Consider the following 22,939-nt stretch of genomic DNA (forward strand, 5'->3'; position numbering starts at 1 on the left):
TAGTATCACAGAGTTTCTTTTGCTAAGTAGTGTTATGAAAATAACATATACACATGGTAACATAATAAAAGATGCCAATTAATTAAAAACATGTGAGTTTCCCTTCTGTTAAGGTACTGCCATTAACAGTCCCTTATACATTCTTTCAGAAGCATCCTGCACATACTTTCCTTCCTCAATAGAAATATACTCTTTCAACACAAAGAGGTATGTACATAGACTCTTTTGCACGTATCTTTTTTCCCCTCCTTTAGCAGCTGTATATCTCATAGAGACCTTTCTGTATCAACATATAAATAGCTGCCTCATTTAAAAAAATAGATTTTAATGTCAGAATAGATGAATAGATTTTAACATCAGAATGTACAATAATTATTTGAAGCAAACATATTTTTGGCACTTAGGCTGCCTCTAGTTGCTTGTTATTATAAACATTTTTATAGTAAAAAATCCTTGTGTGTACATTTGAGTCTATTGGTAGGTCAAGTTTCAGAACTATAATAGTTGCACTAAAGTTACATACATTTAAAATTGTGCAACATCAACAGATTATACTCCAAATAATTATGACAATTTAGCTTCCAACCAACACTGGGTGTTTGTTTTAAATTTTTATTATCACTGGGTATTATATAAATCTTTAAATATTTGCTAATATGGTAGGTGAAACACATGTTATCATTATTGTTTACATTTGTATTTCTTTAGTTACAGGAGACATTGATCATGTTTTACCATTTTTACAGAGCTTGTATATTTCTTCCCTGGACTTTGTATCTATTTCCTTTCCTCATTAATCTAATAAGGTTTTGTTGTTGTTCTAATTGATTTCTAGAGGCTTTTTACAAATTCATAAAATCAGCCTTTATATATTAGATGTTAATTATTTGGTATGTAATGATTCATAATTTTTAAATCTTAAATGTGCTTTATAATTTTGATTAAATTTTTAAAGTCTTCTTTTTAATTTTTTTTACCTGGAAGTATACTTTATTAGATTTTAATATGATAAACCCTGATTAGTTTTTGTCTTTACTTCTCTTTTATCCTATTTCCAACCTTTCACAGTAGTTTGTTGTATAGAATTTAAGCAAATTATTATTGTAAATTTTATTTTTATCCCAAGTTACTTTGTAATATTTTGTTTCAAAAAATTTGACAATAATTATTAACTTTGTATGTTTAGTTGGTTTTTACTTGAGTTCACTTTTTCCATACCCTATTTGAATTATTCTAGAGTACTTTTTTTTTTTTTTCTTGCAGGATCTTAGTTCCCTGACCAGGGATTGAACCTAGGCAGTGACAGCTTGGAGTCCTAACCACTGGACTACCAGGGAATTCCCAGGACTATATTATTTTGAGTAACATCTTAATCAGTCAGGACATTGTCCTAGAAGGGTAGTGAAGGGAATACTTCATGAATCTTCCTTTGAGAATGACTTTAAGCTGCCCTTGCATATAGAAAAAATATGAATGGGTATAAAATCATTAGTTCACATTTTCCCACTTCTAAATTATGTGTACATCAGTTTACTCCCATCTGCCATTTACTGTTCCTAATGACATGTTGGAACGTTTTCACTTGTAAGTAATCTGTACTTTTCTGTCTGGAAATTTGTGGATTACCCCTTTCCCCACCTTATCATTGTATCTCATACATTTTACTGTGATATTTAGGTGTTCTCATTTCCTTCATGTACCTAGACTTAATGAAAACTATTTTTGTTGCAATATTTATTTATTTATAAAAGGTAAGATTTAGCTAATTTACACTGCTACTGCACTTCCTTTGTCCTTATATTTCTATCATCTATCTATCTATTATCTGTCATCTATCTGAACATTTCTTACTTTCGCAGTCTATCTGCTTTAATCATTATCTTGCCAACCTTCTATCTAAGGTAAAGACATTAGTGTACTGTGCTGAATGTTTTCTGTTTGCTCTCCAGATCTAGTCTTCTTTCTTCTCTACTCTATGTGTCCCTTATTGACCATATCAATGAGTTTCCTTGATCTCTGGCATCATCTTGGGTTTGGCCACTGGAGATTGGAGGATAGCGAGAGAGGGAGTTTCGAGTATTTATTTTCCCACCTGCCTCCCTGCTGGGTCATCCACAGCTTGGCTGCCTCACTCTACAAAAAGCCACAGCTTTCCGTACAGCTGTTCACCCCCCGGTTTCAGCCACTACTCCTTCCCCTGCCCCTGCAGTCCTAAGAGTGGTAATTTCTCCCTAATATTTCCAAACCTAGGATTTGGCACCATTCATTGCTGGGTTTAAGCTTGCTCATATGTTTATGGAAACTACTTCTCAGTCACCCAGGTTGGGTGCCATCTGTTTTCTTTTTGGATGAAAGTCCCTGTTCTTTCCTCCACCTTTCTTCCAACTTTTCATCTACCACTTCCCAACAGCTATAATTCTACCTTCAAAATGTTTATGTGACCAGAATTAAGTCTCTGTGTTTGCCTATTTGTTGATTCTCGAAGCTGAAAACCAATCAACAGCATTCACATTGTTATAGCTGTGTACATATGATTCAATGCAGAGTCTGTAGTTTGGTCAGGTGGCATTTCCTTTTCTTTATGCCCATTGCCATCAAATGGTATTAAATACCATTAATTTTAAGATTTCTATTATTTATGTACCACTAAAAAAGGAAAAAACCCTCTGCCAATTAAATTATGACCTGCCATCAATTGTAAGATGTATCTTGATTTCAAGGAAAAATTGTTCATCTTATAATTGATGAAATACAGTGGTCAGCTCTTCCCTTGCCCTCTTGACTTGTTCTTGAGCAGTTCTCAGCCTGGAGTCACAATCCATTTCACAGCCTGCATTATTTTTCTCATTCACCAACCACATGTCTTCCAACTGCAGAGGAGTCATTTCAAAGTTGTATGGTATAGTATTTAAGAGTACAGACTCTGGTGCTAGATGACCTGAATTTGAAACCTGGAACCACTTTCTACTATCTGTGAGGTCATGGAAAGTTACTTAACCTCTCTGTGCTTCAGTTTCTTCATCTAATAATTAGAAATAATAATAGTGCCTAACTCAATGGTTTATTTTGAGGATTAAAAGGTGTAATGCACGTGAAGTACCCAGAACATGTGAAGTACCTGTCACACTGTGACTGTCCTTGTTAAATATAATGAAATTGCTCTGTGAGTGGTCTCCTTTAAATGCCCCTTACTGCTTGGGTCTCAAAGTAGCATCCCCAGTCCTCCTCCAAGTGGTAGAAGGGCACACAACAGGGCATTACTGTTCCCCAATTAAATATCTTCACCAGTCTTTTCTTTCTCTCTGCAACTTGTCCCCTCTTTAAATATACAATGAGCTCAAGAGTTGTGGAACTGAGTCCTACAATTTCCTTAGAAAAGTTGCATATATGGATTTGTCACATGTTGACTTTGTATCTGATATCTTTTTTAGAACCTCAGTCAAAACTAAGACGGGAAGAGTCCAACTCTAACCACCTGTTACAACTATGTAATATACTCCTTGGATCTGTCTTTCTTGACATTTTGTTTATTATATCCACTTCATTTTTCTACTTGATTCTTAAATAATTTCTCACACATGTCTCCTACTTTTTAAATTCAGTTATTTTTCTGCAGTATTCAATCTGTCACTTACTGCCTTCATTGTACATTTTTGAATTATAATTTAATTTTTCTATTAGCTTTTTGCTATACCTCTGTGACTGCTTTTACTTTTTTTTATACAGCAGGTTCTTATTAGTTATCTATTTTATACACATCAGTGTATACATGTCAATCCCTATCTCCCAATTCATCCCACCACCGCCCCCCCCCCCCCCCCCCCGCTTTCCCCCCTTGGTGTCCATACGTTTGTTCTCTACATCTATGTATCTATTCCTACCTTGCAAACTGGTTCATCTGTACTATTTTTCTAGATTCCACATATATGCATTAATATCTGATTTTTATTTTTCTCTTTCTGACTTACTTCACTCTGTATGACAGTCTCTAGATCCATCCACATCTCTACAAATGACCCAGTTTCGTTCCTTTTTATGGCTGAGTAATATTCCATTGTATGTATGTACCACAACTTCTTTATCTGTTTGTCTGTCGATGGGCATTGAGGTTGCTTCCATGACCTGGCTATTGTAAATAGCGCTGCAGTGAACATTGGGGTGCATGTGTCTTTTTGAATTACGGTTTTCTCTGGATATATGCCCAGTAGTGGGATTACTGGATCATATGTAATTCTATTTTCAGTTTTTTAAGGAACCTCCATACTGTTCTCCATAGTGGCTGTATCGATTTACATTCCCACCAACAGTGCAAGAGGGTTCCCTTTTCTTCACACCCTCTCCAGCATTTGTTTGTAGATTTTCTAATGATGCCCATCCTAATCGGTGTGAGGTGATAGCTCATTGTAGTTTTGATTTGCATTTCTCTAACAATTAGTGATGTTGAGCAGCTTTTCATGTGCCTCTTGGCCATCTGTATGTCTTCTTTGGAGAAATGTCTATTTAGGTCTTCTGCCCATTTTTTTTTTTAACATCTTTATTGGAGTATAATTGCTTTACAATGGTGTGTTAGTTTCTGCTTTATAACGAAGTGAATCATTTATACATATACATATATCCCCATATCTCCTCCCTCTTGAGTGTCCCTCCCGCCCTCCTTATCCCACCCCTCTAGGTGGTCACAAAGCACCGAGCTGATCTCCCTGTGCTATGTGGCTGATTCCCACTAGCTATCTATTGATTTTTTAATGGTTGCTTTAAATCCTCAAAGTTTCACAGTGTACTTTATTTTCTTTTTTTAAATTTTATTTATTTATTTATTTATATTTTTATTTTTTGGCTGCATTGGTTCTTCGTTGCTACACATGGGCTTTCTCTAGTTGCGGCGAGCGGGGGCTTCTCTTGTTGCAGAGCACGGGCTCTAGGTGCGCAGGCTTCAGTAGTTGTGGCACGCACGCTCAGTAGTTGTGGCTCGCGGGCTCTAGAGCGCAGGCTCAGTAGTTGTGGCTCATGGGCTTAGTTGCTCTGCGGCATGTGGGATCTTCCTGGACCAGGGATCGAACCTGTGTCCCCTGCATTGGCAGGTGGATTCTTAACCACTGTGCCACCAGGGAAGTCCCTCGTGGTGTACTTTAATATTGTACCATTTCACGTAAGATGTAAAAACTTTGAGCTATATTGATCCGTTTACCAACCTCCCCTTCCTCCATGCTGAAAGTGTCATATGTATTACATTTATGTATGGTATAAACATCACAGTTCACTGTCTATCATTAGTCTTAAGAGCTTCCTTTAGCATTGTAAGTGCACTGTAGAACTATACTAACAAGTTATGGTCATAATTTCCAAATGAATCTAAGTTAACTCTCAGATTAGTCAAGGCATACCTTTCCTGTCACTATAATATCAGCAAACACAGAAAAATTACCACAGTATCTAGCAGTTCACAATTAGAGGCTATTCCAAGAAATGCCCACCAATAAAAGAATGACTACAAAGAATCATTTGGAATCCTCAGAAATGAATATTTTCAGTGAGATGAGAATTGTTATATGTTTCCTTCTTATATTTATATTCCCTCGTCATTCCAGTGATAATTTTTCAGTGATAAAGGGAGGATGGTGCATTTGTGGCCTTGGGTCCCCATCTTTCAGAAGAAGAAATTTTGCTCAAATTCATTTAGGGAAATGCTTAAATACACTTTTTCTGCTAATATTCAGAGTATTGTGCTTGAGTAGATGAAACAGTCTTTAAAATATCTTTAAGTTTTAAAGGCATTTGAAGTGTTCACCACATGCCTTCATCTATTTGTATGTATATATGTGGCTTAAAACTACAATTCATTATTACTTCCATGGTTCTGTGGATTGATTCAGCTTAGCTATGTGGCTGTTGCTTGGATTCTCTCAGGCAGTTGCAGTCTGATGGCATCTGGGCTAGAGTCATTTGAAAGTTTGACCGAACTGGGTAACTAACATGGTTTATTCACAGGTGAGCTCATTCAAGGCTGTCCCACCAGAGTGATACCCATGTGTTGCACTTTTCACACAGAATGAGCTAGGGCTAGGTTCCCAGAAGGAATGTTCCAAGAGCAGGTATCTCAAGAAACAGGAAGCAGCCAGGTGGGTTAAAGGATAAGCTTGAAAGTGGCACAACATCATTTCTGCCATATCCTATTGGTCAAACAGTCCATGTGCTTTCATCTTTTGAGTGAAGTCATCTTTTGAACTTTGTGTAAACATTCATTCATTCATATGTGTATATATTTAATATGTACATATATAATTCATATATATGTGATCCATTCATATATATCAATCAAAGTAATAATTTTCCCTTTCCCTATTAATCAAACTAGTTTTACTTATTTTTTGTCAGTCCTATTTTTTCTTGGGTTAACAACACTATTTTTGAAAGTAATAAAATCACATTTGCTTTACTATAATTCAGATTTTCTCCATTAGGCTAACCTTTACCCATCTTAATTTGTTCTATGAATTTGAGATTAAATGTAAATTAGTGCTTTTGCCTAACTTCCCAAATCATTTTTTGGAATGACTGGGGAGACTTACATGGTATCAGCAGACCTCTTAATTGAATGTCAAGGAAGGCAATTCCTATTGGCAGGGGGACCTCCAGCTTCACTGAGAAGCGCTCAATTAGGTGGAAAACAGATGCTTATTTTTGTCTTATAAACCTCAGTGCAGGTTAGTGGTAATTACTTCGAAGAGCAGGATAACAATTTATGTAATCAGCAGGACCCTATAATTACTAATGCATAATTTCTAAACAGCGTTTAGCAAAATGAAGCCCATACATACACTTTGTAATGAAAAAAATGTGTTTGACACCACACAAAATTAAATTTTAAATTTGCATATTTTCTTCTAGGAAACACGCGAGCTTCATCTGCTTTATTTTGCTTCACTACCCCCTGTCTACTTTTAGCTCTTTTATAGGATCATGGAAATGCTGAATCACAATGATGGCTGAATGGCAGCGTAAGAACCAGTAGTGTAGAAAGACTTCCTTCTCTGTTTTCTAGGGTAATATAACACCAGTCTAAGAGATGATTTGGAATGTTACATTTAGGCAACTTGTTTCCACTGTGAGATTAATATGATGGTCATAGAATCACTTAATTTAGACTATAAGTGCCAGCAGAGAACTTAAAAATTATCTGTACTTATCTCTTCATTACAGACGGAAAAACTGAGGTCCAGTAAAATATGACTTGTGCAACAGCAAGCAGTTGGCAGTAGGAGTAAGAAAGTATTCACTCAGTTAGTCCCAGGTCTGTGTAAAATCCATTTCATTAGCCTATTTGGGCCATATAGAGTTTTTGTTAGACAATAACACATACTACATTAGCCCCAGGGATACTGGACATTTCTGTAGTAAGTATTTTGAAATTTACATGTACATATGCCTTGCTAGCAGGTGTTTAATAATAGTAGGTCGAAGTAGTAGTAATAGTAGGTATAGCATCTCCTGAAGATAATTTAAGTTCTACATATTAAGAAAATTGAGCACTAGTTATTGACATTTTCTTTGTGAAAGACCATTGATGAAATTGTACACCTTGATGAATTCTTACCTACAGTTCCTGAGGTCATGTCAAGAGGATTACCAGCCTCTTCTTCAAAGCTCTGGACCTGAGACACCAAAATGCATCAGTCTTATTAGAAATGCTTTCATAATAAATTCACTTCATTTATTTAATCAACATATAATGAATACCTACTGGCTACTGCCAAGAGGATGAAACATGATTTCTGAACTCAGAGAGCTAACAGTCTGCGGCAGGCAGGTGGTATGTACAAGGCACTCATAACTAAGATTCAAAGAACTAAGGGAGTTAAGAAGAGGGAAAGGGAAAGATCACTTCTGGGTGGAAGGAATAGAGGCCCTGCCTGGAAAATGTGGCATTTGAACTAAACTTAAATAATATTATTGCTATTAACCTAGAAATATTTTTTTTGTTCCTAAAGAGCTTTAACTATATTTGGAGCAAGCAAGTTATTTCCCATATTTAATTTTAGCTCTCTAAGGGATTTATTTACAACTTGGTAAATTTGTGGAGAGCAATTCAGGAAATTTCATAACTCAGTTGCTATATAAAGCTTAGAAAGCTCAAAGAAAATTTGATTTTCAAATTGAGAGAGTAGAATTTATTTTTAAAATTCTTCTAAGAAATTAATGAATATTACCTTATTAATGAGAATAAAATTATTGTTAAAACAAAATAATAATTATTTCTTTAAAAATAATAACAGCTTTCTATAGAAACTTGATAAACATAAAAAGTTAAAGAAGGTAAGAAAATGGTTACTGTTATTATTTTGGAGTATGTCTTTGCAGGTTTTCTTTTAATACATTAATTCTGGACATAGTAACGTAGTCAAATTTTCACTCAAAATTTGGAGGGACCTTTTTTCCCCACATCATAAAATTTCTTTGAAAATACCATCTTCAATGAGTGCACAATAGGCCATATTCTGAAGGTACATTAATTTACTTAATGATTCTCCTAATGTTGGAAAGTTTTCTAAATTTTGCGAATAGAAATGATGCTGAGATGAGTATCTTTGTACATAAATCTATTTCTACATGTCATATTATTTATTTGGGATTCATGTCTGAATACTGAAGGCTGAGTCAAAGGATGAAAACATTTTAAACATTGTGGTACATATGGCCAAAAATTACCTTTAACCCAGGAATAAACAGAGGACTATGAGGATATAGCTCAGCAATGTAAGAAGAAATATTTATTCCCTCTTTTTAATCCTTCATCTCTCTTTTCACAGAAGGTACTTTATACTTGTAATTGATTAGACATACTTCTTAACATTATTTTTACTGGTTTTGTAACTCAAACCAGTGTGCACCATATAAATTTTTCAGTATAATACGTAAATTTTTTCTCTGTGACCATTATCCTGGAGAAAAATCCACTTAGCGCAATGTAAAGTACCTATTCATCTATTAAAAAAAAGAACAAAAACAAAAAATTCCCAATAATGTAAAATGGAAACCAGGTGTATTCCTGGGTTATTCCACCTGGGCCAAACTTATTAATAAAAAAAAAAAAAAGAAATAATTATAACGTTTGAAACACTTCTCACCTAAACAAGATGCTGACTGGCATTGTTTAATAATATGGGCAACATTCTTACATAGGAGTTCCAGAGAGCAGGATCCTTGTATGTAAGCGAGAGGGAAGGTTAAAGATGTTATATTGTAGATACAAAGAAGCATCCTAAGAGAGTCTACAATTACAGAAGTTTCCTAAGAATTAAATTCTCATAATATATTTGGGAATTAAAAAAAGAAAGGAACAGACTCAGTTTAACTCAGTAAAATTAAACACAAAAATGTTGATTTTTGCATTAAAAATCTATGTACAACTTGGTTGGAATCATAATTTTGAGAAGTGAGCCAAATATTACCATATTCAGCCTTTAGTAGGACTTTAGGGAAAGCATCATAGAGTGATCTGGAGGCAGAATTTGGCCAGAGTTGAAATTCTGATAGGTAGATATTTAAGTACATTGGCTTATGTTTTAACTGCCATGAAAATCTGCCAATTTCACACATCGTTTTCATTTCTTATATTTTAAAATTTGCCATTAAAAAATGACTATTAAATCTGGCATTAGCTCCTGTTTAAGCTACAACCTACCCAAGTTTCATTTACTCATACATTGGTATTGAGTGAAAGAAATATTTTTCTCCCAGTCTGTGTGATGAAGATTTAATATTTTAAATATACATTTTTAAGAAAACAAAATTCGGGACTTCCCTGGTGGTGCAGTGGTTAAGAATCCGCCTGCCAATTCTGGGGAAATGGGTTCGAGATCTCGTCTGGGAAGATCCCACATGCCGCGGAGCAACTAAGCCCGTGCGCCGCAACTACTGAGCCTGCGCTCTAGAGCCCGCGAGCCACAACTACTGAGGCCCCCGCGCCTAGAACCCATGCTCCGCAACAAGAGAAGCCACCACAATGAGAAGCCCGTGCCCACAATGAAGAGCAGCCCCCGCTCGCTGCAACTAGAGAAAGCCCGCGCGCAGCAACAAAAACGCAATGCAGCCAAAAATAAATACATAAGTAAATAAATTTATTTAAAAAAAAGAAAACAAAATTCAAATAGTGAGTTTTTAAGTATCATTTTGAAGGCTCTCTCTGCCTTATATATACATATAGCCTCTTACACAAATCTGGGCAAATATTAAAGAAACACCACAAACAAAGTTGGCTTCAAAGTTCAACAGAATATTTTGTTTTTATATGGAAGCCACTCACAGACTAAATTATCAAATACTTCTAATATTAATTTACTCGTTTATGAATATTTACCAAGTTCCCACTATGTGCCACAAAACATGAGGTTTTTATTTTTATTTTATTTTTATTTTTGGTGTCTGAGTGTGTTCTCCCTTACCACACCTATATATACTAATACGTATTGCTTTTCCTTGAATAATTGTCATATAAGAGTATTTGAAAGTTTGCCATGCAAGGACTAACATTCTCTTCTTAGTTCTTTATGTTGAATATGATGATATTTATCTCTCCCTGTACTCTCACATATAGACGACATACAAGGAACTTTGTTCTCCTCTAAGTCAGTATAGTTTGATGCAGAAGAAGCTTAGTAAGGGGACAGTGGAGTCTAATGAGGCTTGTCAACAGGCTGGCGTTTGGTGAAATTTCCTGTTTGCATCCTAGGAAATAGACAGCAGACTGAATAATGACTTGCAGATTGTCTTGATAGTCTTTATAGTAATTTAACTATTAGTTTGGTAATTAAATAATTTTTACAAGATTGAATAAAAGAAAATACTCTTTTTTAGTGCCACCTGCGATTGTATTCAAATCACGGCACTTGACCAAAGCTCTGTTTTTTCTCCATTTATAATTTTTGTTCATTTTTATGCTACTGTTTTAAAGTCAGATTAATATTTTAAGGTTCTTAAAGTAATTTCTGACATAAGACATATGCATACAAAAACATATACACATAGATATTAGGATCATTAACAGCTATATATTTTGAGGCAATTTTTATCTCTTTGTGGGATGGGGAGACCTACCAATAGGCATTCTTAGACTTCTTTTAAAGTTATTGTTAAGCTTTAACATCCTACGATTTCCTTGATTGTCTCAGCCCCCTGGCTGATTGAGAACCCCTTTTCTTACTCCCCAGATATTCAAACTTGTCTCTTTAGTGACATGAAAGTTTATCAGCAGAGCTGTCACTCTCCCTACCATGTTATTGGTTTTTGTGCTTATCCCTGCCACTACACTGTGGTTCCCTTGAGGGCAGAGTCTGTGCCCCAGAGCCTCACATGTAGTGGGCTCACATGTAGAGTGTCTCACCTGTAGAGGGCTTGAAAGAGAGTGGCCTGACCTTGGGATTGGCATATAAATATCCTACCCGACTTCTAAACAATTTACATGAAAAGAGGGAAAAAGCCTTGCTCTTCTATACTTTCTCTGTAATCAAAGAATAAAGAGATGAGTGAAAATGTGTATATATTTTTTAAAAAGACTTTGAAGTACATTTGGGTGTGCCATCTAAATGACAATGAAAATTAGCAAGTGTGAATGAAGGTGGGATGAAGAGGCAAAGAATATGTGTGAAATGGAGGTCAAGCTATGTGAGTATCACTAAATCCCAAAGCAAGTAAACAAATAAAATGCTATCAAACCCAAGTCCCTACTTATTTTGTCCAAGGCCCTACATTAGGTGTTGCAGGGGAAATATTCCCAAGACATATTCCCTTGAGGATAAAATTTAATCCTCAAGGAGCTGACAGTCCAGCGGGGGAGGTGTTATCAACACACACACACAATCTTTACTGTAACAAGCTCTCCCTGCCAAGGCTACGAGAATACAGAGGAAGAGTGGTGGGCTAGCTTCACTTAGCAGGAAGTAGTTGAACTGACCCTCAAAGAGGTGAAACATGAAAAGTTAGAGAGTAGATGAAAGTATACTGAGATGCATAATAAAACATTGAGGAAAAGCAAAGTGAAAAATAACCTGTGGATTCAGTTGTGAGCAAAAAAAGGAAAAGAAATGGGAGAAAGCAAAGGCTGGCTTCATACTAGTTTAGTTCTGACTGAAGTAACTAGAATGACCTTAAATGTCCTAGATTAAACAGAAGTTTGGAATGATAAGATGTAATGCTGAAGGGTTGAAAGATAAAGGGGTTAAATGAGGGGTGGAAGGCAAAAGATGCCTTGGTGGGAGTTACTTCCCTTCGAAGTTGAGTACACTGACCTCTTCCATTTCGAAGGAGTCTGGTGCTTTGCCTGCAAGACAAGACAAGCTCTTGAGTTTGTTAGTCTGAAGTGAGTTCTCCTTTTGAGTTCTGTCCTTGACTGACCCCTCAGACACACAGGAAGGCGGAGCCTGCTTGGCCAGCATGGATGAGTGAGGTCACTGCTTGCTCAGAAGAGCTTGGGGAGGATCACAAGGTGTCAAGTCATCACAGGCTTGAAGAGACCAGTGCTCTGCTGAAAGAGACAAATGACTTTGGTCGTGTTTGTTTGTCATGGCAACTCTGCTCCACACCCTGCTTCTGCAGAGACGATGGAAAATTTGTTTCTCATCTTCAATGACTGTGATGCTCCCAGCCTATCATCCCTTCTAGTGTTCTGCTTTGAACCATTCCCCAAAAGTTCACCCATTCTTCTTCGATGCTCCTTGGCTTCACTCACTGAGGTTCTTTGCACACTTTTTCCTTCATCTTCCTCTTCAGCTTTGTTCTGCAGGATGCTGACATCATTCAGCAAAGATGAGAAAGCACTGGCCACATGATCCAATATTTCCAGCTGTTAGAAACGGCCTGAACCATACAAGGAACACACAATTTTTAGTTTCAACGAAACTGCATTCATGTAGTAAAAACTGAAGAGATTTGTTAACACATGTGATTTTCAAGATGGGAAGGACTTTAAGTTTCTGAAACTCAAGTTTTCCTTAGTGTGTGCCATTGATTATTATGGAGGAGATTCCCCTACGTAACAAGGTATCACTGTATTATAGGGAAAGAGAATGCCTTTTATATTTAGTTGAATATGCGTAACTATATAGATTCATATAGTTTTTAATGTGTTAATCTATAAAAACTGTAGGCAAGGATGAATCTTGAGATTAATGTCATGTGTTAAAGTAAATGTCAGAGAGTGAACCCAGCTCTTTCATAGGAAGTGAGCTTGGAGATTCTTCCATAGCTTGAGGCAGTCACCATCCTCATCATCACCTCCATCATATCCATCTATACCCTTCACCTGAGAGTGTGGAAAGATCATGACATATAGAATCAGAAGGCCTGGATCCAAATCCCAGATCAACCAGTCACTGAAAGTGTGACCACAAAGTAAATGAATTAATAGATTCATGGTACTTAATCCTGTGCCTGGCACATAGTAAATGGTCAGTTTCTTCATCTGGAGAATGAGGTAATAATACCAGTCTTATATATCTCTCACATCTGTTGTGAAAAGCACAATGCTATATAAATATCAGTTAAAATAAATGTGCACGACTCAGGAAGGGAATGTATTGTCTTCAGTCTTCCAAGAGAAGATAGTCATTAATGTGAAAACCCATTTACCTTTCCAAACAAACCAGCTCCTCAACTTGTAAGTCTTTCTGAACCACCTGGCCTCACTCATTCGGGCAATATGCAAGAATTGGCTTAATTAGTATGTGGGAGAGATCTAATGTAGCAAGGGCTATTTTGGGGATGCACTGCTACTTTGAAAAAATTGTATAAAATATTTTTGGTATCTCCAGACAGTAAAACCACAGTAATGGAAACAGAACATTTTGCTTTTATTACACAGCCTTCTCTCAACCCCAGTGATAGCATGAAGGGTTGCATAGCTCATCAACGGCCAAAGGCCCATTGGTGTGGAAGGATGCTGTCCTCTGTTCTGTTGTTTGCATCATCATAGCAATGCTAAAGACTCCTCCATGAGCAAATCATGGTGCCTACCTGTTTCCTTCACCTGAAAGTGGCAGATATTGACCATTCATAATTCTACTCCAAAAAAATGTGATGGGCGTCTTATGGAGGACTGTGATATTCTGTCAAGACCTAGAGGAACTCTTGGGTTCCAGATGTTTTCAGAAATATTCTGATTACACTTCCCCCTTAAATTTAGTTGTAAGCTCAAGAGCATGATTGAATCATAATTCCACTTTTACGATTGTCTTAGTATCCTTTCTATAGCAGATTAAAAAAAAAATTTATTTATTTATTTATGGCTGTGTTGGGTCTTCGTTTCTGTGCTAGGGCTTTCTCTAGTTGTGGCAAGCGGGGGCCACTCTTCATCGCGGTGCGCGGGCCTCTCTTGTTGCGGAGCACAGGCTCCAGACGCGCAGGCTCAGTAATTGTGGCTCATGGGCCCAGCTGCTCCGCGGCATGCGGGATCTTCCCAGACCAGGGCTTGAACCCGTGTCCCCTGCATTGGCAGGCAGATTCTCAACCACTGCGCCACCAGGGAAGCCCTATAGCAGAGTTTTATACTTAGACTAATACAAAACCTATCAATTTAATTGGTTCAGGCAATTCAGAGAACATAATAGTGTGAAGTGTTGGATGGGGCGTTTTGTTTGTTTGTTTTGCTTTGAGGTACACTGAACAATGAACCAACTGATTCTCATCCCTTCAAGTTGGAACATTTTGTACTGACTTTGAAGGAGACATACTTTTCCATTCTGTCTATGGGACAACCAACTAATTTTACTATTGCTTGTTTTACATTTGACTTTCTCAGTTTTCTCGAGTTGAAAGTGTACTGTAAGTGTTGAGTGAGAACAGTTACCGTGCTCTATTAGTACAGTTTTAAGTGGTGGAAATAAGAAGGGGCCAGCAGTCACAGGATCAGGGGCCAACTCCTGGTTTCCCTATAATCCATGTGTCAATGTCATCTGTGAAATGTTTACTTCACAGATCTGCTCAATCACTCCTCAAATATTGGTAAGTGTTATTATTCTCCCCAAATAAATAATTGATCAGAGATTTTGCATCTCTGTGGGGCTTGGAGGAGGAGACAACAAAGAATGGTATTAATTTCTTCTAAAGGTAAAGAAACATTACATTGCAACACCTTCAGTTTTGCATACTCTTTTTAAAAAATGTCATTGCTGAGATTTCTGAGACCCATTTCACCCATATGAAAGCAGGGGAAATAGAAACTGAAATGAAAAATCTAAGTAAAACCTCTGTTCCTCATATTTGTTTGAGAGAAACACTTCATCTCACTTGACTTTCCTTTCAGTGAATTTATTTATTTAGAAGAATTTATTTAACAGAATTTTGGCATGTTCCCCAGTCCAGAATTCTGCAAACTCTATTCCATGGAGGAGATGTTCTTTAATGCTCCTCTAAGAGAGGTTCTGTCCTGAAATGATTTTGAAAACGCTGCACCGCATCCCCTCTAGGAGACTGAGAGTGCACCTCAGCATATTAAACAAAGCCTACAGTAAATAAACCTGTTTAACTGTAAGCCATCTTTCTCCCAAATTATTTGAGCACAGTACACATACTCCAAGAATATCCTCAGTAGTGTCCTAGAGAAAAGTATTCCATTGACCATCAGTTGGAGGAAAATTGCAGCATGCATGATAACTATAAGATTTAAGCACAGTTAATCCACGAATCTGAAGATATGACAGATTTATAACTACCAATTACAACTTGGGGTGGAAATAAGCAGTGTTCTAAGCCTCACAGATGAGGAAATTAAGGTTTCACTTAGTGACTCATGATAAGCCTTGCCAGATCCTGGTTTCTCTGACCTCTGGGTATGTGGCTATGGTATGTATTAGTGCCGTTCACCAGTATTGTCTTCCTTCTGGGCATGTGGTAGGATTGCATGTTGTCACCCCTTTGGAGTGAAGTGTGGCCACATGATTTATTTTGGACAATGAAATCTGAGCACACTTGATATGTGTAAGTTCTGAGCAGGAGGCTTTAAGACCCAAGTATGGTTCTCTATTTCCACCTTTTCCCTGTCATTACTATCAGTGATGTTCCAGATAGTTGAGCCAAGTCCATGGATAAGGAAAACATCATGGAACAGATCTTTCTTCCTCCCAAAATATACACCAATCCGCAGTGGACATGGAGAGTGATTGTGACATAAACCTGTTTCTGTTTGAAGCCACTGAGATATTGGGGTTGATTGCTACTGCACAGATCTCCTGGCCCATCCCTCCTAATACTGTGGCTCATCTGACTGCTCATTGCCATTGCTGAGATTCTGACGCCATGTGGTCCTCACTTACTGTACAAGTTAGTGTTCTCAATGTCCATTCGCTGTTTTTGAGCTTCAAGAAAAACACGGATGTTGATTCCTCTGGCTGCTGAGCCACAACCCAGGAATCTGGCTGGGATTCGTGTGTAGATGTCTGGCTCGTCAGCACCAAACCCCAGATCCAAGAGAATCTCCACTGGATCTTTTTCCCAAAATTCCAGCCATTCAGGAATGCTGCAGTAAAAATATGAATATCTTTATCCAGTAACAGTTCAACCGAAAGCCATTTTTTTTCCCTAGTCACCTCACCCACCCAATCTTCCAGAAATTGAGTAAAGGAGGAATCTGAATAGACAAACAGATGGTGCATTTACTAGAGCTCATATATACTTCCTAAAAGGACAGTCCTTCACCCCCGCTCAGGAACTGCTTGTCTGTACTTTAAAATGAGTTTATTTAACAGGTTTTCCATTTCACAACAGGCAGATGTTAAATTAGATATGGCAGGGAGATTGTGGGACAAAAACCAGAGGCAGTGAAGTGATAACCACAAAAAATGGTAGTTGATGGCAATATGAAACAGAAGAAAAAAAAACAACCCTGAAAACAGTAGACTAAAAAAAAGAATATTTAAAAAGAGTATCAGTCTGGGGCATCCCCAGTCATGCAGATTTGTTGAGGATATCACTAAATGGAGACTACAGGACTAATGTTCACAAATAATGACTTTTAAGTCCCTAGGTGAGGTTAAAATATGTTCTGTATTTTTTTGGACTTGGCTGAGAAACAAGAAGTACTTTTTTCAACTTGTTTTATTCAGTGCTGGCACTTAAAAGATACCCTTCAGTTATGTGGACATTATATTTATGTATACCAGCTCACTTCCTCCTCACTGACTACCCATTTACACAAATATTTATTGAACTTCTGTCATGTTCTAGGCTCTCTGGTAGGCACCCAAGGCACAAAAAAGAACAAAAATAATATAGTCCTGCTTTCTAATGGCTCACATTCTCACGGCCAAGAATATAATTATTGATTGATTTGTCATTAAAAATACTTTCAATATTATTTACTTTTTAAAAATCTATATTTAATCAGGTAAGAAAGACATAAAATACACTCACCTTGTTAAAAATTGTAATGTCCTACATAAGCGTCTCTCTCCCCTTGGCCATTACCCCTACAAATCCTGACTGCCTTCCTACTGAATTTATGTGTATCCTTCCAGACATTTTTTTTTATGTAGTTACACATATGCTTTATAGTTTTCACTTGTTGGCTTTATAAGCAGTAACATATTCTATGTATCTTTCTGCATCTTGATTTTTTTCCTCTTAAAATATGACTTAAAGATCATTGTAAGTTAGTATAGTTATCTCTACCTATTCCTTTTATCACTGTATAGAATTCCATAAAATGGGTGGGCCAATAGTTTAACTGGCCATTTCCCCACTGACAGATATTTAGTCCACCTTCACTGAATCTTTTACATTGTTCTTGCAAGTTGGGGTTCCGAAATCCTTTATTCATTCTCTCATCCATCCATTCAACAAGTATTTCTCAAGTGCCTATTTGTAATTTCATGAACTCCATCATTGAAGAGAATGATTTTTCTGGATGAAAAGTGCCTGGAAATCACATACCTTTGTGGTATACTTGCAGCAGAATGGCAAGAGTTGAAACTGGTCCCTCTGGAGAGAGTGGGAGTTTCTAAAAACTGATGCAGAGATCTGCAGTCGGGGGTGGGGGTGGGGGAAATACCAACGATGAGATGTGTTGATTTAGATAGTCCCCTGGGAGGTCATTGTGACTCTTTCCCTTCCAGAGCAAACATTTGCATTTCCTCTTTTTTTCTAGTAATCTCCTAATGGCCACACCTTTGAAGAAGAGAGAGTGTGCAGCAGAGGAACTGCCCCTCTCTTCAAGAGCGTTGCGTTACAGAAGGTGTAAGAATTTAAGTGTTAGGTGCCCGCAAGTGCTCATTATAAAGGTGACAGAATGTCTCACTTTGGACAGATGGCAAATCATTGGGGAACCTTTCAGGAATACAGCTTTGCTAGGCACCAACTTTCAGGAAAAAGTTAAAATTATGTGATGAAAGAGGTAGAGCAAGCAACCACTGAAGCGACTCTGCATGAATTCTCATAATGGTGGAGGGTTTCATACTGCATAGTTAACACTCTCTAAGTGCTGTCTCCTGTGGTCATCCATATGCAATGCTAACAAACTCCTTTCTTATGGCAAAGGCAAACACGAGCGTCTCTCTCTCCAAATAGGCCTGCAATGCAAGTCATCTGAAAGGGTTTCCAAACGGAATGGAACCCTGTTATAATATAGTTCACTTTTATATGGCTCAGATATACCATAACATATCTAGCTTCATCAATAGAACAGCAAGTGGGCACAAAATTGGAATTTATCAAAGAATACAATGTTGATATCAGTTCTCCCAAGGAGACCAAGTTATCTTACATGGGCTCCTGAATTTGCCTTAGCCTGGTCCACATTTGGTAAGAAGAGCTGGGCCCCGCCTCTTCTTTGTTTAATTGCTTCTCTGTATTAAGGCCGGGAAAGTGCACATTTCTGAATAATAAAGATTCTGTTTTAGCAGATGACTGAGCTGGCCGAGAGCCTTGGAAGGCAGGAAGAAGATACCTTTCACTTACTGCCTCCCCTCAGTTTGCATTAGGTTTGCCATAATTTTTGTTTCACTCTGTGTTTGAGATTCACACTTTATTTTACAATGTTCAGCAGAGCTACCCAGAAACTGCCCTGACCTTGGATCCAGGAGAATCCATGTTCAGTCACAGTTCTAATCAAGCTGTAGGAGCGTGGGTGAGTCACTGACCTTGACTTGTCATTTTCCTCTTCAACAAAACGAGTTGCCTGAGGGATTTCTGTGGTCCCCACGCCTCTATGATTCTGTGAGTAGCAGAAACATCTAATCTTCTAAGAGGGAAAAACTATGCCAAAGTAGCATTTTAGGTGTGAATCGGTAGGAGGTAGAGGGATACAGTGTTGAACGTTTGGTTTTTGACAAGTTTGAATTATCCGGAGAAGGCAAGAGTGACTAGAGCGTGGGAAGCAGAGTTCCCAAGCCCCAAAAGCACACTGTCTGTTCTGGTGGTTCTTACATTAGAGTGGGCCTCAGAATATTTGAAGGGCTTGCAAAAACGTAGATTTCTGATCCCTACGTCCAGATTTTCTGATGTGATGTGACTGGGGTGAGGCTTGGGAACCTGCAGTTCTACTAAGTTGCCAGGTGATGTTCCTGCTGCTGTTGGGACCCCTTTGGGACCTAGTCTCTCTCCTCATATTAGGGACACTCAAAATGCTTTCTACCTAACAGTGGAAACCGTAGGCATTCTTGTCCAGCAAATAGTGTGATAATAACGGACAATATGGAAACACGGTTGTAACTACTTTATGAACAGGTCCTCATGACTAGCTGAATTTTAGTAGAATACCATTTACACAGATGCTTTGATTAAACTCCTAACATTGGAAACTGTAGGCATTCTTGTCCAGCAAATAGCATGATAATAACGGACAATATGGAAACACGGATGTAACTACTTTATGAACAGGTCCTCATGAATAGCTGAATTTTAGTAGAATACCATTTACGCAGATGCTTTAATTAAACTCCTAACATTGGAAACTGTAGGCATTCTTGTCCAGCAAATAGCGTGATAATAACGGACAATATGAAAATAATGAATGTAACTACTTTATGAACAGGTCCTCATGAATAGCTGAATTTTAGTAGAATACCATTTATGCGGATGCTTTAATTAAACTCCCCGCAAGCCAGCATTTGCTGAGGTAATTTGCGCACTCTTTTATGACAATTAAAGAACCTCTATCTCTCTCGAGGCTGGTACAAATGGTTTAGGCACTGTGGCTAAACCAGTGACAAGATCCCAAGACCCATGGCATTATAAAGAGACCTCCTCACTTCCACTTCATTTATGAAAGACGTGGCTGTAAAATCCTGCAGTGAAATAACAGTGACTCTGTCACCTACCTCGTGTAGTCTTTCACAGTCATTTGAACCTTTCCTTGTTCATGAAAAGGAACTGCAACAAAAAAGAGGAGATGAGCTTAATTTCCTTTTTTTCTAAAGGAAGATTTTCTCACCTTCAAACGAATCAACATGGCACTGATTTCCATATCCAAACTGTATCGGCCTGAGATACAAGGCATCTCTGTAGTGAACAAGACAGAATGTAATTAATGACTAAACTGTGTGACAAGCACTTGAAGAAATGTGGGACTTGCTCAGTGAAGGGGGAAGTCAGTGGCAAATGAAGTAGTCAGCAAAGATTTCATGGAGGAAACAGTACTTGTCTTGGATTTTTAAGAATGGGGAGAATTTGATAGATGGAAAAGAGGTGTCGTCATGAAAGAAGAGTGTCTATAGCAAGTGCCAAGCACAGTGATAGGGCTAGGCTGATTAGATCACAAGGCATTTTGGAATACTCTCTCCTGGTACAAAAGGTTGAGGAGCAAGGATGGGGACAGGCAAAAGAATACATGAAGAACCCAGCATTCACGGACCAGGTTCCATTAATTTGTATCACCTAATCCTTACAACAGTCTTATAATTTAGGACCTATTCTTATTCTTCAGATAAGGAAACTGAGACTCACAGAAGCTGAGTAATGAGCCCATGACCACACAGTCAGAAGTAGCAGATCCAGGAATTTATCATTACATTTATTATTGATTATAACAATAATAGTTACTATTTATTTAACATTAAGTTTGTGTGAGGCAGTGTGCTAAGCATGTTACATGCACGATCTGTTTATCCGTGAAATAGGTATCATTCATCCCCACTTAAGAGAGAAGTAAACTGAGGCTCAGAGTAAATAAATTTCCCATGGCCAGTAGGATGCCACAGCTTATTTTTATTTGTTGCTGTTGTTTCTTTTCAAGACACTACGATGTCAACAGATTGTCTTGTTGCTTATTTGAAAGCCGGAAAGAAGAGTTTATTATGTATGTGTTAGGACATGGAAAACCATAAAAAGTTTTTGAGCAAACAAGTAAATGTGAGAAGGACGATGTTGAAAGTCCATTTGCCTGGTTAGTGGTGCTGAGGACAGAATAGAAGAGCTACATATTGGATGTCAGAGAGGCCTATTCAGGGGCCGAAGCAGTACTCAGAACCTGTGTTGTGAGGTAACGCTGCGGCAGACATCTGCAGAAGGAAGTGTTCAGAAGACAGGCAGTTCCTCAGAAGTCCCCCACTCCATCCCCAGGGCTTCCAATTTCCTCTCACTGTGGCTCTCCTGGGCGCAAATGTGTGACATGTATCAAACTGGAAGTATTACCACCCAGCACTTCTATGAGAATGTGAAGTTCTTCACCATAAGAAATATAACACAGGTTGGGAGAGATTTTGGAAAAACAAGCTTAAATGATTGAAACATATATAAAAAAGGAAAATAATAAAGGGCTCTTCAGTCTGGAGCCAGAGTTCCTCTCTGGGTAGGGGGTCTCTGAATAGATCTCAAGGTATCTGGGAACTTGTCTCTTAATACCAAATTTTGAGGGTGAAGATAAGAATACTCATAGTTTTCAGCTGTTTTTTTTAAGGCTCAGTGACCCTGCCAAATGGAAAAGGGCAACTGGTCTAGAAAGATAAAGACTAGAGGTATATTACTGAGGCGTGAGCAAATAGTGGATTCTTAATTAAGTCCGAAATACATAACTACAATGTTAAAAGGTAATGAGAAAACAGATACAGTAAGTTCTGCCCTACAAAACAAATGGAATTCTGTCACCACAAGAGCTATATAGGGTGAAAAATATTAATCTATGATAAAGGTTTAAAAATAAAGTATATATATATCTCCATGCTACCACTCTCAATCTCACTCTCATAGCAGACATCATTAATCAATTACATCACTTTCTCATAGAGCCTAGATAGGCTCTCAAAATTGTCAGGAATTGAATGAGATGAAGCTTTTATGCCATCCTTTGTGTAGAGTAAACTTCATGAGTAGCTTTTTTTTTTTTGAATAAACAAACTTCATCCTTTGTTTAGAATAAACTATGAGTTTAGAATAAACTGCTTCATAGAACATTATAGGGAGCCACTACCAAGGATGGAATATCAAGGTGAATGACCATTATTATGATACAAATGTGACATTTATTAAATGTGCTATGTGGTATCTGGTGACAGTTATTCATGTAAGTTAAAATATCTGACTTAAACTTATGCACCAATTTGGAAATGAGCTTAGAATCCAAACTCCAGTCTTTTGCCCATTACATCAGTAGTTCTAAAACTATGGGTTTTAATGAGGAATTCTTTTGCAAATTTCTAGTAATTTAAATAGATAAAAGGAGTGCTGTTCTGGGCAGAGTGGTCTCCCATTTAGCTCTTCCTTCACTCTGTCAGTCACCTCCACAATCCAGAGTTTGAAACACATCATCTATTCAACACCAAATCTCTCACCTAGGCAGGCATTGCTAATCCACTGCAGCACTCTTGCTCACTGAACTCAGTCTCAAAGCTTCTCAAATCATAAAGCCAATGCCAATTGATTGAAGTTGTCACATGGGAGAAAGCCTATTTGCCACTTTATTAATCATGTTATAGATGCAAGCACAGTATAATTTTTTGGCAGTCATGTTGTAATGACT

At 37.6% G+C, this 22,939-nt stretch overlaps 1 protein-coding gene across 1 annotated transcript in view; it reads right to left on the reverse strand.

Annotated features, from left to right (window-relative positions):
* ITPRID1 (ITPR interacting domain containing 1) overlaps positions 1-22,939 on the reverse strand; it is a 120,934-nt gene that overhangs the window by 38,059 nt on the left and 59,936 nt on the right. Inside the window, 6 exon segments of the mRNA XM_036862938.1 lie at positions 7,579-7,652; positions 12,285-12,565; positions 12,568-12,852; positions 16,305-16,507; positions 17,920-18,006; positions 20,304-20,355. Coding sequence (XP_036718833.1) covers positions 7,579-7,652; positions 12,285-12,565; positions 12,568-12,852; positions 16,305-16,507; positions 17,920-18,006; positions 20,304-20,355 — 982 coding nt within the window.

Source organism: Balaenoptera musculus, chromosome 9 (assembly GCF_009873245.2).
Source record: "Balaenoptera musculus isolate JJ_BM4_2016_0621 chromosome 9, mBalMus1.pri.v3, whole genome shotgun sequence".
NCBI lineage: Eukaryota > Metazoa > Chordata > Mammalia > Artiodactyla > Balaenopteridae > Balaenoptera > Balaenoptera musculus.